Below are 17,647 nucleotides of genomic sequence, written 5' to 3' on the forward strand. Positions count from 1 at the left end.
ACATATTTCCTAAATTTCCCTCGTTGCAATGAACAATTTGTGGGATCAAATTCGACGGTCTCAGGATGAAGATGATGAAGAGATGATGGCCACCAACGCCATTGTCATCGCTGCAGTCGCAGAAGAATCTGGAAACCAACACCGAGGGCGCGGTTCTCATCCGGGTCGTGCACCAAATGAGGAACGACTTAGAGAAGAAAGGGGCAAAGGTATGTTGGCCGACTACTTTGTCGACCGGCCAGTGTTCAAAGATCCGGTGTTCCGAACACGTTACCGGATGAGTCTCAATCTCTTCAAGCGTATATCTACTGACCTTTGCCAGTATGATCGTTACTTTGTTCAAAGGTCAGATGCTACCGGCAAAGTCGGACTGCTTCCGAAGCAGAAGATGACAGCTGCCTTGCGAATGCTTGCTTACGGTGCAGGGGCAGATCAATGTGCTGAGTATTGTCGGATGACGAAATCCACCTCCGTCGCAGCCCTTCAGCACTTTACACGAGGAATTGTTGATCTTTACTCAGCAGAATACCTCTGCGCTCCTACTGCAGCCGACCTCAGACGACTTCTTGCCAAAGCTGAGCGGAGAGGTTTTCTAGGAATGATTGGGAGCATCGACTGTATGCATTGGCAATGGAAGAATTGTCCGACAGGTTGGGCTGGAGAATATAGTGGAAGGAAACAGATCCCCACTATCATCCTGGAAGCAGTCGCATCTTACGACACCTGGATTTGGCACGCATTCTTTGGAATGCCCGGGGCATGCAACGACCTGAACGTCTTGGCAAAGTCTCCGTTGTTTGATGAGCTTACCGCCGGTAGAGCACCTTTGATCCAATTCCAAGTTAACAACAGAGTTCACAGTCTAGGGTACTATCTCGCCGACGGTATTTATCCTCGATGGGCGACTTTCTTGAAAACTGTTCGAAATCCTACACGCCCCAAGGAAATTGAGTTTGCAAAGGCTCAAGAAGGGTATAGGAAAGATGTAGAGAGATGTTTTGGTATATTACAGTCAAGGTTTGGTATTGTTAGAGGAGCTGCTCGTGGGTGGCATAAAGAGGACCTTCGATACATTATGTTGACGTGTATTATATTACACAACATGATTGTCGAAAATGAACGACCTGAAGACAGCGATGATGAGTTGGAGTCCGATGATGAGGAGGATAACAATATGAGGCCCAGGATTGCTGAGGTATGGGAGGGACCAACCGGTAGAGACTTTGATCCTGTTGGTAGAGATGCTCATCATATGAACAGATTCATGGACCGCTACCAACAAATTATATCTGAGCACTGTCACTCCAACCTTCAGGAAGACCTCATTCAACACTTTTGGGAATTTCAAGGCAATAGGAGTATCTAGATCTGCTATTTGTGTGTGTTTTCTATTAGTTTTTATGTTTTTAATTATGTTTGTGTGGTTTCTACTTTAGTTTTTATGTTTTTAATTATGTTTGTGTGGTTTCATTTAGCTTTTCATTTGTAAGGGTATTATTCAAATAAATTTTCATTTCATCAATCTAATATTACATAAGTGCAAAACCAAGCATTGGAATCATAACAATACAATTAATTAAAATATATAACTCCCTAATTTTCCTAATCCTCATCTTCATTAGGAATCCAATTTGTGTTTGTAGGGTCATCCATATGGTTGGGGTTGGTGGATTCACCTGAAGAGAAAGGTGGAGAAGGGACACCACCGGTGAATGGTGGTTGTGGGAAGCCACCGGGGAAAGGAGATTGTGGATAATACCCACCGGGGAAAGGAGGTTGTGGATAGCCACCGACAAAAGGAGGTTGTGGATAATATCCACCGGTGAATGGTGGTTGTGGGAAGCCAGATCCACGGGTTGCATCTTCAGCTTCTTTCTCTGCAATTTTTTTTTTGTTTTCTTTGCCAGTAATTCTTTTTGGTTGGCGTCATCTTACTTGTGTCCATCTTAATACGCTCTTCCCTCTCTTGAATATCCAATTGCAAGAGTATATAATCTCGTTGTTGTTGGTCACGGAGATGTCAAGCGTATTCCTCATCACGTTTCTCCTTGGCAGACAACATTGATGTTTGGTTGGTTGCTATAGTCTCCACAGCGGCTGTCAGAGGACTGGAATCATTAGATGCTTTCTTTCCTTTCCGAAGAGCTTTTTTGGCAGCCTTCTTTCCTTGAGGCCTCACCGAAGGATTGGGAGTTGCATCGGCGTTTACCTCATCTGCATCTATGTCCAATTGGACATGAGAATCAGGAACGGATTGTTGTGTGTGCATCCGTTCAGTTCCTCCCCTGGAGGTTCCTCCAGCCGAAGAGGAATATATGGTTTGGAATGTCATCAAATTGTTGAAACCCCTTAACAATCTCGTAACATTCTAAACTAATGAAATCACCTTTTTTTGGTTTTCCTTTCGATTTGGTCATCGCAGCTCTCCACAAATCTTGTGCTTGACGTAGCTATTTAATTTAAACAAAAAAGTATAAATCTATTAGTACAAATATAAACGAGGTACAATGTATCAACTATTTAAATATAAGGTGAGTATAATGTATAATTTAAATAAAATGAAGTCTAAAGTATGATTATGAAGTACTAATTTGAAGTATAATTATCAACTAAATTTTAATATATCAACTAATAATTTAAAGTATAATTATCAACAAAATATTTCAACTAATAATTTAAAGTAAGATGTATCAACTAATTAAATTTTAATATACACTAAAAGAATCATAAAAATTAATATTCGTGTTACACTACAAATTCATACCTCATCAATCATATTCGCACCACTCTTGTACCAAAGCTTCACTTGCCTTAACGCACAATGCCAAGCATAAAGTTCGACTTTCAAGGTTTTCCACCTCCCTTGAAAAGCTTGCAATGATCGGACATATCCATCCCAATGTTCGGCATAGTGTTGGCGTACATCTATCCATAGATCATCTTTTCTTCGTTCCGTACCCTTTGACGGATCTTGGCTAACAGCCCTCCAAGACTTGCACAATTGAATGTCTTCGGTAGTCTGCCAACGTGTCCTGTCAATACTTGGATCTGATACTGGTTGGACAATCGTATTGCCTCGTACACTCATATTGGAATCAAAAAATTGTAGAGTATGAAAGCTATGAGGAGAAGGAACAAAAAAATTTTAGGAAGAAAGATGATTTTTTTTGTGTGAGAAGTAAAATAGGAGGTAAGGTATTTATAGAAAATTTTGGTTTACTTTTTTTTTGTTACCGTTGTAATCTAACGGTAATTTTTTTTTTTTTTTAAACATCTGCAATCTCCAGCCGTCAGATCCATTTCATAATCATAAGCAACGGTCCAGATCTGTGGACCGTTGCATTCAAATCTGCACAGGGTCACCAACGGCTACACGCCACGTCGCTGCACAGACCCACAAAAAGACAAAAAAATGAAAGCAACGCGCCTGCTGCTTTTGTCGCCGCTAGAAGACAAGAAACTGAGTTTCACTCCCCCCCACGGCGCGTCTCCCCGAGCTGCTTCTTTTTGGGTCAGGCTGGCATCCTGGGTCACGGGCTCAGTCAGCCTCCTACCCGAGTTCGTGACCTGGGCCTCCCACTGTGGTTTTGCCCCTCCACCGGTGGAATCATGAATAGTCCCTCCATGGTGACCCAACTGCTGCTTTTGACGTGGTGCCCGGGCAATAGGATGCCCGGTGAACTTGCTCTAAGCAGGTGCAAAAAAGCCGTGCTTGCGCGTGCGATTTGACGTTCATGAATGTTCTTTTCACGTGCAAACTTTTTTATCTTCTGCACATCAACTAAATTTTTTAATATGGTGCATGTTAAAACAGTAATTGACAAACGCTTTCCTCAGCAATTGTTGATAATGACGCAAGTGCTCCTTTTCTAGTTTTCTATATGATTGACATTATTTTTTTAAAAAAATACGATTGGTTTTTTTTTTATCGACCATGCATTGATATGGATTTCACTTGGTTACTATAGTACTCGTTGAACATAGATTGAATCTTTGTAAATATTGGTAGATGTTTTCCTGCATGGACACGCGTGCGAAAGGGCCGTAATCGCATATGCGATCTAATTTTTCATTTCATTTATCTACCAAATATAATTAATGTACTACTCAATTATAAATGTTAGGTCTTAATTAAAAACGTTGGTCAACAATTGAAAAAAAAAAAAATCGCTAAGGATTTCATTGAATTTAAATCAACAATAGTAGAAAAATAATAAAACTTTAGCCAAGTCCCTACGTAAGTACGTAACTATTCTATCGCATGCAGCATCCACCAGGATGGGCAAACCCGTGTGATCAACCCTAATGCAATATGCAAATCGAATCAAGCAACAAAAGACACTTAATTACGAATATTAGAATCCTTTGACCATATGCTAAAAAGAATCTTTTGTGTAGTTGCTACACTAAAGTGGCACCTAGCACTACCATCTAAAACTACAAATGGATCAAACAATCTACGCTGCCACATTTTAAGCAATTGCAGCCGTTTGAGTAGTATGTCTTTCTCTTATTCACATCTCAAATGGAGCTCAAATCAACCTTTCTCCACATCTTGCAGTCTGATGCAGTTTTGCTCCTCATGAGAGCTTTGTTCATAATTTTTTTTTTTAGCTGCTTTGTTTCGTTTTCCGGTTTTGAATGTCCAAAAAAAAAAAAAAAAAATAGATAGCTCAAAACGTTTTTCCTTAGGATCGAACACTCTCCAAGCTTCTCCTTACCCTTGTCAATGGTGAATTTACTTCTACATGTCTCATGTTACCAATCCAGCCTTCTTCCTTTCTACCTTCCTACCTTCCTTTACTCCCTGAAACTCCCTGAAATTAATTTATATAGGATTAAGCTCTTTGGATGCTAAAAATGAAGAAGCAATCAACCAAAACACCAAATTTATGAGACTTGCCAAAAATATGAATACGAAATAAGTTTCAGGTGGAAAGCATGACTATAGAAAAAATTCATTTGTATCTCGCACACGTAAAAGTTAAAACCTATAGTCATGTTTATTTATTTATTCTAAAGTCAAATAAAAAAAAACCAAAAAGAAAAAGTGTCAATCAATTGATATGGTCTTTCTTTACTATTCTGTTGTTAGTGTTCTTTACTATTATGTTCTAACATAGATTTGTAAGAATATAATCCTAAATTGTAAAAATGTAGTAGCATATGCCCTATGCTTCAATAAACAATTGCAAAATTAATTTGTAAAGATCATATATTATTTTATTTTTTTTGAGAAGAGAAGAAATTTTTAATCCAAGAGATTACAACGACAGGGATGACTGCGTAAAATCCCACCGACTCTAACTAGAGAAGAGGACCTACTCATGCCCCAAATGTAGAACCAACGGTTACAGATACCATGAGACGATAAGGGCTCAACTCTAACCACATGAATCGCCCTTTTGTCTGGGCTACAGATAATCAACCTATCCCAGGAGTCCCGATACATCCTTACAGCCAACCTGAAGAAGAGACTAACGGCCCCTTCCAACACCATATACCAAAACCGCCAGTATACGTGTAGAGGCGTCTCCCCAATACATTGACAACAAGAAAACATCGAAATTAATACAACTAGTCCCTGGAAATGACACCATAACAATGGAATAACCACAAGACCGTACCAACCAAACCCTAGCTCAAAAGAGTAGGGACTTATTAACCCTAAACAAAACCTAAAAACCAAAATAAAAACCCTAATAAAAAACAATAACAAGCCGCCGCGAAGTACCTCGCTTCCCGAAAGAGCCACCATCGAACTGTGACTAGAGATCAGTGTAGACTGGGACCAATTCCAAAAAGACATCATTAATCTGAATTTGACCAACCATAGCCAACCACTCTTCCTCAACTCCCACCCAGACCACATCCAACCCCTATTCCTCCGCCACAGATTCAAACCACAGACCGCGCACCACCACCCCCAGCCAGAGTTCAAAATGAGACAACCTGTTCTGAGCCACTGCCCTTGACTGCCACTGATCAAAAACAAAAAATCCATGTCTCTTCGGTTCCTCAATCCTAGCCTCCGTGCAACCAGATTTAGATCAGCAAAGGGAGAGATACAATCTCTGGTCAGAGACCAGAGATGTACACCCCGCCATCTGTACTCCGTTGAAGAAAAAGAGATCAAAATCACAGCCGCTACCAACTCCGATCTGAGAAGAAAGAGAACGAGACCAATTTCAGCAACCAAATCGCCCAACCACCGGAGAAACATACCAGCCCGTCCGGCAGCACCCAAGCCACACCGACGAGGCCGAAAGCCCACGCCGGCGTAGAAGCGCTGCCGGACAAGCACAGAAACCAACCTGTTTAATTCCAAACCCTAGGTCCTATTTTCACGGAACTCTCGTTTGGCCTTGCGTTCGAGTATACATAGACTTTTAAAGATCATATGAAGGTATCATTAACTCACAAATGCAAATTAGTACGACAATTTGGTGAATACTACGGGTTCACCTACTTAGTTTTAACCATTGCAGCTTACGAAAACTTTCATTCCTGAAATACCCAAAACCGTGCATAATTCCATACCGACTAAAATTTGACAAACACGGAGAGAGATAAATTACCAAATTGAGGAGTTTTTATGCCCTTCATTGATTGCTCTTTCTCCTTTGGTCCTTGCACAGTTCTTCTCTATTCTAACACCGGAAAGATAAAAACCAAATAATGATCAACTATTAAACTAAGTAAAATAACCATGGATGATAATAAAGATTGTTGAATATTCTTCAAATAATGATCCACAATTACACTAATGGCCCCGGCAACTATCAAGTAATATCATCAATTTACATGGGATACATACGATAAATGGACAATTCAGAAAGGACCAACAAATTAATAAACCTTTTCGCTGGAAGGTTCTTAAACATCCGAATCATAGTTTAATCGCAGTTGCCATGAACAAACACATACGCACACCAAAGCAGAAAGAAACTAGACGGAGAAGTTAACTGAAATCAGATAAACTAATTGTATACATATTGATCCACTGATCTTAAAAATCGAGTAATCAACTTACTTTCTGAATTGATCAAGTATAGTGCGCGTATTTTGGAGATTTTCTGTAGAAAAGGATTAGGAGAAGAAACATTTTACTATTTCTGATAGCACCAAACGAAAACTGCCAGAGTTTGTGGTACAGAAGAAAACGAAGAGGAGAACGTCTTCTGCACAATCTAGAAAAGGGCTGCAAATCAGTTTTTGAAGGAAACTGAAACTGTCTTATCCTCCTAGATTACTCTTTTGCCCCTTGTTTATTTATATCAAATTTTTGTACACTAGAGAGGGGCATTGCAGGGTCTTTGAAAATTTAACCTTAAGCCTTATTGGCTTAAGTAATACTGATATCCGACTACTACGTAATAAGTACATATCTCTCCCTAAACCCTAAATGCGACCTTAACCTTCCGGCAACTAGGTATCCCTTCTCATTTTAAACAATAAAGTCCTTTTCGTTTTGCAATTTTGATTGCTTCTGATTTCTGGGTATTGCTTATGAATTAGTCTTCCACCATTTCGCACTCTCCCTTATTGTGTCACACCATTTCCAATAGTATGTAGATTTTTCTTAGGTGCCATTATTCATTGATTCAATCGAATTGTTATTTTGTTCTGTGTTTAATTTTAAGTCTTAGATAGTTGGATGGGTTCATGTTTAATTTGTTTCCCATTGGGATGAGAAATTGGGTATTTATGGGTTTGAAATATTGCAATGAGTTATGGGGTTATGTTTTCATACTGGCGTATGGTTTTCTTCTGGTTGCATGCAGCGCTTCGTTTCGCCCTTAATGATATGGCATGCATGATTTATCGACGAGCAAATTTATATTCTTAGTGTAAAATCTGAAAAGTAAATTTGTAGACCGTGCTAGGAAATAGGAATTAAGATCCAGGGAAAGATTATTGTGTTTATTAGAATAAGTTGGTTAGTTGGTGGAAGGAATGGTGTGAATAGCATAGATTGTATCACTTTTTCTTTGGGTCTCCCGAGTTGAGGTTGAGTTTGAGCAGAATAATCTGAGAAGGGTATGTGACAATGGAATTGGTTGCTTAGAGACGAACAATACAATTGAAAGGGTATAGGAAGTAAAAATTTTGACCTAAATACTTCCCAGGTGCTTGGAATAGATGCTGCTGACCTAGAGCTGAGAGAAAATTGTGATAGTGCTGGGCCTTAAGGTGGTTAGAACTTATAAAACCAAATTAAATAAAAGGGAGGTGATCAGCATTTGCCAAAAGGAAAATGAGATCGATGATACAATTGTGTGTGCACACAAGGGATCTTCAAATTTATTTGTTTTCCTTTCTCTCTCTTGTTGCTTGGTTTGTTGTTGGTTGTTGAATTTGTTCACGTCCTGTATTTTATGACCTTGTATATGTCAGAGCTTCAATTGATTGTCCATACAAAACCAAGCTTCAGTTAGAAATTGTGGGTTTTTTTTTTTTCCCCATTTGATATTCACTGGTTGATTTATTTTGTAATGCCAATTTCTCCATCATTTCCCTTCTTTTGAAAAAAGAAAAAGAAAGGAAAGGATGAATGTAAGGGGTTGAAATCTTTGTAAGTCTTCAGACTGTTCATTTTCTACTCACTGCTTTTTTACTTTGAGCAAGTGCACCCAGGGTTTCCGCTAGGAAAAGCCAGAGAATGAGTTGTTTGTGACTGAGAAATAAACAAGGGGTTTATTCCAATTGAGTGGTGCTACTAGAGTACTAGTTCAACTTAATAACAATAGGTAGCGAGGGAGTAGTGTATTCAGGAAAAGAATAAAAATTGACTTATTAGTTGGCAAGTTAGTCGACAGTTTCACATAAAGGTAACTGGTTCATATTCATATCTTTGATTCCTAGCCTGCTGGCACACTGCCTTTCTTATTCTAGTTACTTATCTCTGACGTATTGACCGCTTAATGTGGTGATTTTATTTCAGGTTAACTCCATCTTCCAGAAAACAACAATGAATTTTGGAACATCACTATGCCAAAGATTGAATATAAAGCATCTGGTTACCAGTACTCCTGTTTACAGCAGTGCTTCTGGTACAAATTTCATATAACTCAATGAGTTGACTAGTTTAAGTGTTTCGTGAACTCATTATATTGCTGCATCTAACCTCTACTCTTTGACTCCGTGCACTAATTGCAGATGTCACAGGAGAAGGATTGAGTTTGATATTCAGGCGCTGGGCTAGTAAAAAAAATCTTGGATCCTCAAAGAATGGGCGAGACTCTTTACCTAAGAATCTTGGAGTGAAGAAATTCGGTGGAGAGGTAAGAGGATGGGGAATAGTGCAGAAGGAAAATGGATATTTACAATCAGTTTGATGTTTTTCTGTTTGCGTTGCAGAGGGTGATACCTGGAAACATCATTGTTCGCCAGAGGGGCACCCGATTCCATCCTGGAAATTATGTTGGGTTAGGGAAAGATCACACTCTTTTTGCTCTGAAAGAAGGCACCGTAAAGTTTGAAAAGCACAAGCTCACTGGACGTAAGTGGGTGCATGTAGAGCCCAAAGACGGTCATGTGCTTCACCCTATATACGCGAATGCTGCAGCAGCAGAGACGGTGAAGACAGTCTGAGTCCTAGTTTTGTTTAGATCTTTTTAGGTTCAAACTTATTTCCAGATTAATCACCATTCAAAAATTACTGGCATGCCAACTGCCCACGGGTTTCTACAAATCAGTAACTCCTGAATGTATGTTCATTTCAGCTTGATATAAATTTAGAACTCTAATTTGTATCACCCAGGTAGCGGCTTTGCAGCCTTGCGGAGTTGCTGTACTCTTGAATGTTGCCCAGAGTGGTGTATTCATTTTTGTATTCCAGCAAAAGTTCAACCAACATGTTGTCCCGCGGGAGAAAATGACATCCCTAAAATGCTCTTCTCAATCATTATCAGCAAGTCAAATTGAAATTCCAGGTGTTTTTATACTTTCAGTCCTTTCTCAGGAATGACACTAGTCTGGTATCGGGGATGTCTGTTACCTTTACTACCATATGTGTTTATGAAAACAAAAGTGGGGCAACGAAAGGCTCTAATTATATACACAAAGTGTAGATTTACAAGTGTAGATAATTCATATACAGTACTCTAATTAGCTACCTCTACTACCTACAATTCAAGCATTTTGAACCAATCGGAGAACACTATAAACAGATTTCTATAGCAGAGCAACAAATTTTTGTCAATTGCAATACTGCATGAGGAAAATTTCCAATCAATTGCAATACTGCACGAGGTAGATTTCCAATCAATCTCGTCATTTTGTTCGAGGAGCAAACTTGCCAACACTCCACACAAGGGCCCCCGAAACAGGGACTAAACTAAATGCTGATGCCAAAATCCAGTTAACAACAGTCATGACTTGTTGGGAAACAGAACCATGCAGGAAAGGTGGTACATCTTCCATACCTGTACAAGCTTCGAAATAAGCATTTTTCATTTACGCTGCGTACCTAATGGCATCATCCGGCTCCATGGTTCATATTCTTCCCAGTTTGACGCTTTCATAAATCATGGCGATGGATTAACTCTCTTCCTCTTAATTGCTGGACTGCAAATTTCGAGATATAGGAAATCGTGGTGACCTAAAAGTGAGCATTTCTTCTGTCGAGTGTGGCATGACAATTGTGACAAGCAGAGTTTGTAGTAGTAATTATGAGTCTGCCTCACTTTCAGTGTCATGGAACATAGTTGATTCTGCTTCACTTTCAGTGTCATTAAACATAATTGATTCTGTCTCGCTTTCAATGTCATCAAACACTGTTGATTCTGCCTCAATTACAGTGTCATCAAACATAGTTGATTCTGCCTCGGTTTCAGCGTCATCAAGCATTATTCTCTTCACAGGTGACTCATCGTCCTCACTGAGTTGGGAATTAGAGAAGTCCTCATTGGTGATTCCAGATTCAAATCTTTGACGCCTTTCTACTATATTCTTGACCCTTTTGTCAAACTCTGCATCTGTGCTAGCGAGCATGTATCGTAGCTTTAAATTGATATGATTCTCTAGCAGAATTTTGTGCCTAGGAATAATTCGACCCTCAAGAGAGTAGCTGAAAAACCTGAACACAATTTCAATATGGTCAGTCAATGAAAAAGACAAAGGAAGTCAAAGTATTACAAACAGTAAAATATAAACGCGCAAAAATAAAACTAGAATCCACAAATTCCTTTGTGCCAGATTGGCTACCCAAATGTAAGAACCCCATTACATATCTTGAACAAATGAAATGACGAACATAATCTGAAGACAACCATAAATTCAGCATGAAAATTAAAAGTGTTACTAAGAATGATACCTTATTCCTATTCCTGAGACCTTGCTATCCTTTATATATACAGCACAATGATGCTAAGAATGATATCAGAACTAAGGTAATATCTATTGCAGAATGAAGTTTAAGAGATTCTCTAGTTTACTGGACGAAAGTAAGATTCAGAAAAAGAAAGGGTTACTGAAACTAAGGGTGGCTTCACCTTGGAAACTCAATCAGATCTCGCAAAGGGCGGACCATAGTTCTCCTCAGGTATCTGTATTTTGGACAGAGGACATCTGTATTGTATCGGAGCAGCATGGGGAAATCAGCTATCATCTCACCCAATGTGCTAAGGTGTATGCCAAGTGATCGAAAATATTTTACATTAACCTCAAGCTTGTGCACAATGTTGCATCCCAAGAGCTCTGGTCCCAACGCTATAACCTTTCCAATATCTCTGTCACTAACTCCAGCTTTGGTAATCAAGAATATCACCTGTATGACCAGTAACATGTTATAACATCTAAACTGTAAATTGTACTCTCATCTATTTCAAACTGAACCTGGATATTAAATAGCTGTGCGGGAATTGCTACAGTCCAACCAGAGCTATCAATTTCAATCTGCCCGCAAGGGCGCATACAGATTTTCAAACTAATATCACACAAAGTAAGCCTCCTATTAACCATGCAAGACACATCTTTGAAGCACACATCAGTAATTATAATAATCACTGTTTGTAGCTGAATGACTTCAAATCGACTGGAATTTTAAAATAAAATGAGATAATAGATATTTTGATGATAGTAACTTCTAAGGTAACTCTATCCATTAACAGGGAATTGAACAAAGCATTAGTCTCCCCCTCACCCCAACACACACACAAACAACCCTGAAAAAAGAAGAAAGACTAAAAACAGCCAACACACAAAATTACAGAAACTAAGAAAAGATATACAATAGCAACTGTACTGCGACTATATACAACAGTCGATTAAACAATTTGCACAAGTGATCAGAGTCAAATAAGATACTTGATGAGATGGTGCCAAAAAGCAATTGCACTGTGCCTATTTGTCAACTTAGAATGTAGGTCAGGTCACTCAAGACCAAAAACCTGATTTTCTTTATTTTTTTTATCTTTAGACTTGGTAAATTAACTTATGCACATAAGAGAATCAAAACTGCACTTCTACCCTCAGTCTAATCAGCTCACTACAGCATGAAGACAAAAACAAAAATATGTACATATATTTGTACATGCCATGGTGAGTTTTTAGGAAAGGTGGGGTGTGTGTTGATAGTTTAAAAAACCTGATGAGGCTATGAGCTTAAAGAAAAAGAATAACAATAACCTGAATAGGAAAATAACTTACCACTGGCCGAATTTTCTTGTATAGACTGTATGTAAGCAACGGAGGAAACTTTACTAGCATTTTTCCTATGGCATCATCTCGAATGCCTATGTCCTGAAAAAACTTTACCTACAAGATGGTACAAATACACATCAACATCATCATATGAAGCATGATAACATGAATGCAAACATTTTGGGTTTGTGGGTGCGTATTATGTATATGGATGGAGTTTGGAACAACTGCATCAGTGCATTATGTATGTGAAAATGAATAATTATGAGAACTAAATAGGCTAGTTGAGACTGGAGAGAACACAAAATACCTAAGAAGAACTAAGCTAGATTGCTCAAGTTGTTTTTATGATAGGTTTGCAGCAACATCAAAATTAAAGCACATGAGTATCTGGCATACCTTTGGCACAATGGTCTTCTCCAAATCAGCACAGAAAAGAATTGGTTTAATGGTAAGCATCCTCCTCATACCATCTCTGGTAATTCCAAGGTAATACAAATACCTAACTAGGGGCTTCCATCTTTCCTCTATTCCACAACCCATCAGCTGGGGCCTAAATGCTAGTAATTTGCCAACATCCTCAGTACTGAGGCCAAATTCCTTCAAATAGTTCACCTGGATAAAGAAGAGCAGCATCTCATTAGATATTATGCACAATCAGTATGCAATTAACTACACATTCTCCTAAATTAAACCCTAAAACCCATATCTGTTGATTCTGTTCATGATGCTTTCAAATAGCATGATAACTATATGATTCCAACCAAAAGTCAGAGTAAGGAGTGTCAGCTACCTTTTGGTTCATCTCATCTAGAGTATAGTAGCCAAGTACCCTGGGATAGTCAAAGACCATTGTGCCAAAATCCTTGTCATTGATTCCCATATCCAAGTAAAACCCCACACGAGCCATCACTTCCTCCAAACTGTAGGACAAGAGTTGCGGACATCGGCTCATGACAGTACCCATCCAATCCCTCCTAACTCCATTTCTCTCCAAATACTCAACAATCTCATCCAATTCCTCATCGCTGCGCTCCAGAAAACAATCCCCACCTTTCACCAGCGCAACCCCTATAAACCTCCCCTTAACATGAATCGACTTCAACCACTCGGCACGGCGTCTAATTGACCCCAGGTCTCCCTTTGACATACAAATGAGCTTCCCAATTTGGGGATATGAAAGTGAATTATGCTTCAACCACCTATTCACCATGAAATCAATCCAAACCAGTTGCGGACAAATTAAAGTCTCAAATTCCACCTATGAATTCTATAGGTTTCTAGCACACCAGCTATGCATTAATTCATGGAATACTAGTAGAAAGTAGAGAGCATTTGATTACCTGATACAGGGCACAGCCTCGGAGTTTTCAATAACAGTCTTGGCGCGAAAATTAAAAGTGGAATTGGAGAACTCCGGCGAGCGTTTCATGGCGGCGGCCTCGACCATGACGTAATCAATGAAGTCCGTCAAGGTCTCCGTCAAATTGGTGGCGTAGGTGATTCCGAATTTTCCTTTGGTCCTCATAGCCTCCTTGAACATTTCCTTGGTGACCTTCCGGCGGATCTCCAGAGCCCGCATTATCATGCGGTGCTCGTCGTCGTCGTCGTAGCGGAGCGGCGTCGGGGAGGAGGAGTCGCCGGAGATGGAGCCGGGGAACTGAGGAGTGCGCTTGGGGAGGAGAGAGAGCTCGAAGGCTTTGTTCTCCGGAGGGAGCTGGCGGCGGTGCTGGAGGTCGTCAGGGTTAGGGTTAGGGTGGCGGGAGAGACGGTGGAGGAGGAGAGCGGTGGACTTGGAGTTGTGCTTGCGGAGAGTGAGGTCTGGGGGTTCGTCATGATGAGAGTGATGACGTGGCGTTTCGTTGAGACAGGAGATGGTGGCGGCGGTGGAGGTGGTGTTTGGGCGGAGGTGGATGTGAAGGTGGCGGTGGAGTGGAGTGAGTTGAGCGAGTGAGGAAGACAACGCCACCATGGTTTTGCTGGACTTCAAAGAGCTTTCAATCCATTATCTACTAGATTGGACGAGGGAAACTCTTTTTGTTTGGCTACTAAAATAAATTCCATTTTTACCCTCACCTCGGTCTTCCCGCCAGTAGGAGAAGGACTACTACACTTCCGGCAAAGAAACTATTCGGTGAAGGAGCAGTTCTTCTGTACAGTCGTTGTGTCACGTGTGTGGTATCGAGAGGCCAATCAAGGATGAGTGGGGAACAATTTCAGAATTTCACATGACAATTACAAGGAGAGTATATGGATGTATAGTTTTAAATAGAGGATTTTGATTGGTTGACGCACCATACCAAGTGGTATGGTGACCGCACCGAGACTCTCTCAGTGAAGACAACCTGAGTAGTTGGGGGTCGGGGTGTTATGTAATGATTCGGGTTAGCGTTCACATTTTCAAAACTGCAAACATTTTTTGGGATTTGGATATGTAGCTTCTCTAGACACATTGATGCGTTGATACGTTGATAATAGACTAGCTCTTCGCAATGGTGTTAGGCTACAATAGTAGATAATCATATTGTGAGAGAGCTAGTCTACAATTGCATATTTGCATTGAGCTAGTCTATTACTATCAAAAGATTAAAACTAGAGACATTAATGCATCGTAACATTTCCCATATTTTGAGTTACTTGTGGTGTCATTAATGTGAAAAATATAATGAACGTTAGTTTTTCTATCTTATGTTGAAAACTTGTGATATTTGTTGGGAACTCAAATTGCTTCTTTTTATCATCTCTTTTGTTCTTGTTCTAGATTTTTCTGTATCAAATTTGAAGCAAACAAGACGAAGACGAGGAAGGAAACCAAGGATGAAAAAGCACACCAAGAGCATCAAGTATGTGCCACGAGGCCGGCGAGCCTCAACAAAGATGCAAATCAAACACACAACTCCAGGCTATTCAACCTGGTCTCCTCTGATGGATGGGATTATAAAGATGGAAGACATGAATGAATACGAAAGCCTAGTTTCCAAATTCTTCGGTTCTCCAAGAACTAAAAACCAGAAGACTCACATAGCCTCAGAATATATTAAACACAATGTTAATCTACATAGATTTAACTATTTTTATTATCCCATGAGCTCATGTGGCATGGCTGTGGTGAAGGTATAGATATAGGATCAACAATCATTTATGTCAATGTTTATTTAATCCCACAATATCTATAAAAAGAACTTGTTATAGCAGGAAGCCTAGTAGATGGAGCCAGATAAACCAATACCAACATCCATACGTACATATGCAAAGATCTTCAAAAGGGGAATAGAATGCATCGATCATATGAAAACAATCTCAAGTTCAGCTGTTTGAGCCCAAAAGTAATTTTGGCAATATCCTTCAGTGGATCTAGCACAGCGGGCCGATACCTGCGGCCCAAAAATAAACATACTTGGTTTTGGGTTACAACTCCGCCTATTCCGGAATCCATGAGGAGAGCGAAGTCCTATTGGAATCAAGTAATAGAGATTGACTAGGAAACTTCAATCAATAATCCTTCTACAACAAGGAGCAGTCAGAAACCCTAGGTATATATACCGGGTTTCAAGGACGAATTAAGGACCCTCTCTCATATCAATCAATCTTAGCGATTACAAAGCCTCCCCGGAGCAAACCTTCAACCTTGTTGAAACCCGGTGACCGTGCGCCAGTCCTAGTCTCCCAGCGAGCCGACTGTCAGCATCACCAGACAAACCCGGCGACCGCACTTCCAGTCCCAGTCTCCCAGCAAGCCGACTGCGAGCGCAACTGCCACCGTTACTACCAGCGAAGCAAGGGTAACGCCCTCGCAACCCAGCGAAGCTAAAGTCACGCTTTAGCAAAAACCCGTGCTTCTCCCAACTTCCCAGTGATTGCTCTGCTTAGTCTACAACACTAAGTATCGATTCGGTGAACGCAAGAGACCACAACCAAAGTCCTTATCCGTAAGGCAAAAATCCTTTTCCGGAAGGCTAGAGAAGAACCCTGTGACGAGGTTGGTGCTCTCCTCGTCCACAGCGCTTGAAGAAGAAGTCAAGTCAAGGGACTACCCCAACGACTGCACCCCGCGGTGCTGGCACGCCTGCGCAATCACTCGCTCAAAAGAGACAGTTTGCAAGCCAACTGGTTTTGCAAGTCAGGTCAAGGGACTACCCCAACGACTGCACCCCGCGGTGCTGGCACGCCTGCGCAATCACTCGCTCAAAAGAGACAGTTTGCAAGCCAACTGGTTTTGGAGCCAAACATTTTGGCACGCCCAGTGGGACCAAACTAGTGTCTCTTCGTGAACGGTAGCCATTGGGAAGTCAAGCGAAAACCCTTACCAAAAGGTTTACGCTAACTGCCCAAAGCATAAGACCTCCAGTTACAAGCCGCATTCTCGCGCGGATTGTCGTGGTCTTTCTGAGCAACAAGTGACTCAAAGATTCGCTCTTCATCCCCATCCAGCCGAGATGTCGACGGAAAAAGGAGAGAATCGTCCGACCGCCGCTGAGGGTCAAACTGTCACTAACAACCAGGCCAACGAGCCGGTTGACACTGTCGCTAGCTCCAACGCAGCGACAAGTGTGCAAAGAGAGGCTTTCGTTCCGAAGCCTATCCCAGAAGGGGCCTCCTCCGAGGTCGCGTTCGCAATTATCCTGGAGAACATCGAAAACCACAGCAAGAAAATAGCTGCTGACCTTGCGAGGGATAATGCGAGAGCCGACCAGGTCATACGCGAGATAAACCAGCGTATTTCCCAACAAGCGGAGGAAACTAAGCAGCAAATCTCACAGACTGAGAATGCTTTGATGGCCCATGCTTCAGGTATCGTAGAAGAGCAGAACCAGCGCCAGAAAGGAATACTAGAGGCCATTGCGAACCATACGAAGCAAACAACGGCTGACATGGCTGGTCTCCGTAAAGATGGAGAGATCCTCGCAACCGAGGTTGCCATGCAGAGGGCCGAGCTGAACCAGGCTAAGGAGGTATTAAACCAGACCTTGGGTGATCCCAATGCTATCCTTGGTTCTCTTGG

At 40.9% G+C, this 17,647-nt stretch overlaps 3 protein-coding genes across 3 annotated transcripts; 2 read left to right on the forward strand and 1 right to left on the reverse strand.

The window, feature by feature from the left end:
- Positions 1-28: 28 nt before the first annotated feature.
- Positions 29-1,366, forward strand: LOC133737310 (uncharacterized). Its single transcript, XM_062164898.1, has one exon. The coding sequence runs from the start codon at positions 29-31 to the stop codon at positions 1,364-1,366; it is 1,338 nt and encodes a 445-aa protein (XP_062020882.1).
- A 5,951-nt stretch (positions 1,367-7,317) lies between these two features.
- LOC133740533 (uncharacterized) lies at positions 7,318-9,918 on the forward strand. The gene is made up of 4 exons (XM_062168495.1): positions 7,318-7,432; positions 8,945-9,053; positions 9,160-9,284; positions 9,361-9,918. The coding sequence occupies exons 2-4, from the start codon at positions 8,972-8,974 to the stop codon at positions 9,592-9,594; spliced, it is 441 nt and encodes a 146-aa protein (XP_062024479.1). The 5' UTR covers positions 7,318-7,432; positions 8,945-8,971; the 3' UTR covers positions 9,595-9,918.
- A 114-nt stretch (positions 9,919-10,032) lies between these two features.
- On the reverse strand, positions 10,033-14,658 carry LOC133740532 (transcription termination factor MTERF2, chloroplastic). The gene is made up of 6 exons (XM_062168494.1): positions 13,989-14,658; positions 13,439-13,847; positions 13,045-13,260; positions 12,652-12,759; positions 11,496-11,770; positions 10,033-11,080 (listed from the first exon to the last, which is right to left on the reverse strand). The coding sequence occupies exons 1-6, from the start codon at positions 14,615-14,617 to the stop codon at positions 10,672-10,674; spliced, it is 2,046 nt and encodes a 681-aa protein (XP_062024478.1). The 5' UTR covers positions 14,618-14,658; the 3' UTR covers positions 10,033-10,671.
- Positions 14,659-17,647: the final 2,989 nt, after the last annotated feature.

This window comes from Rosa rugosa, chromosome 3 (assembly GCF_958449725.1).
Source record: "Rosa rugosa chromosome 3, drRosRugo1.1, whole genome shotgun sequence".
In the NCBI taxonomy this organism is placed as follows: Eukaryota; Viridiplantae; Streptophyta; class Magnoliopsida; order Rosales; family Rosaceae; genus Rosa; species Rosa rugosa.

Bases quoted from the DNA above. Each gene is read 5' to 3' on its own strand.
- LOC133740532 (XM_062168494.1), bottom strand. From the start codon at position 14,617: ATGGTGGCGTTGTCTTCCTCACTCGCTCAACTCACTCCACTCCACCGC. The intron at 13,848-13,988 runs GTAATCAAATGC...CATGGTGAATAG, and splicing joins GAGGCTGTGCCCTGTATCAG to GTGGTTGAAGCATAATTCAC. The intron at 13,261-13,438 runs GTAGCTGACACT...TTCTTTATCCAG, and splicing joins TAGATGAGATGAACCAAAAG to GTGAACTATTTGAAGGAATT.
- LOC133737310 (XM_062164898.1), top strand. From the start codon at position 29: ATGAACAATTTGTGGGATCAAATTCGACGGTCTCAGGATGAAGATGAT.
- LOC133740533 (XM_062168495.1), top strand. From the start codon at position 8,972: ATGAATTTTGGAACATCACTATGCCAAAGATTGAATATAAAGCATCTG. The intron at 9,054-9,159 runs GTACAAATTTCA...CACTAATTGCAG, and splicing joins TGTTTACAGCAGTGCTTCTG to ATGTCACAGGAGAAGGATTG. The intron at 9,285-9,360 runs GTAAGAGGATGG...TTTGCGTTGCAG, and splicing joins TGAAGAAATTCGGTGGAGAG to AGGGTGATACCTGGAAACAT.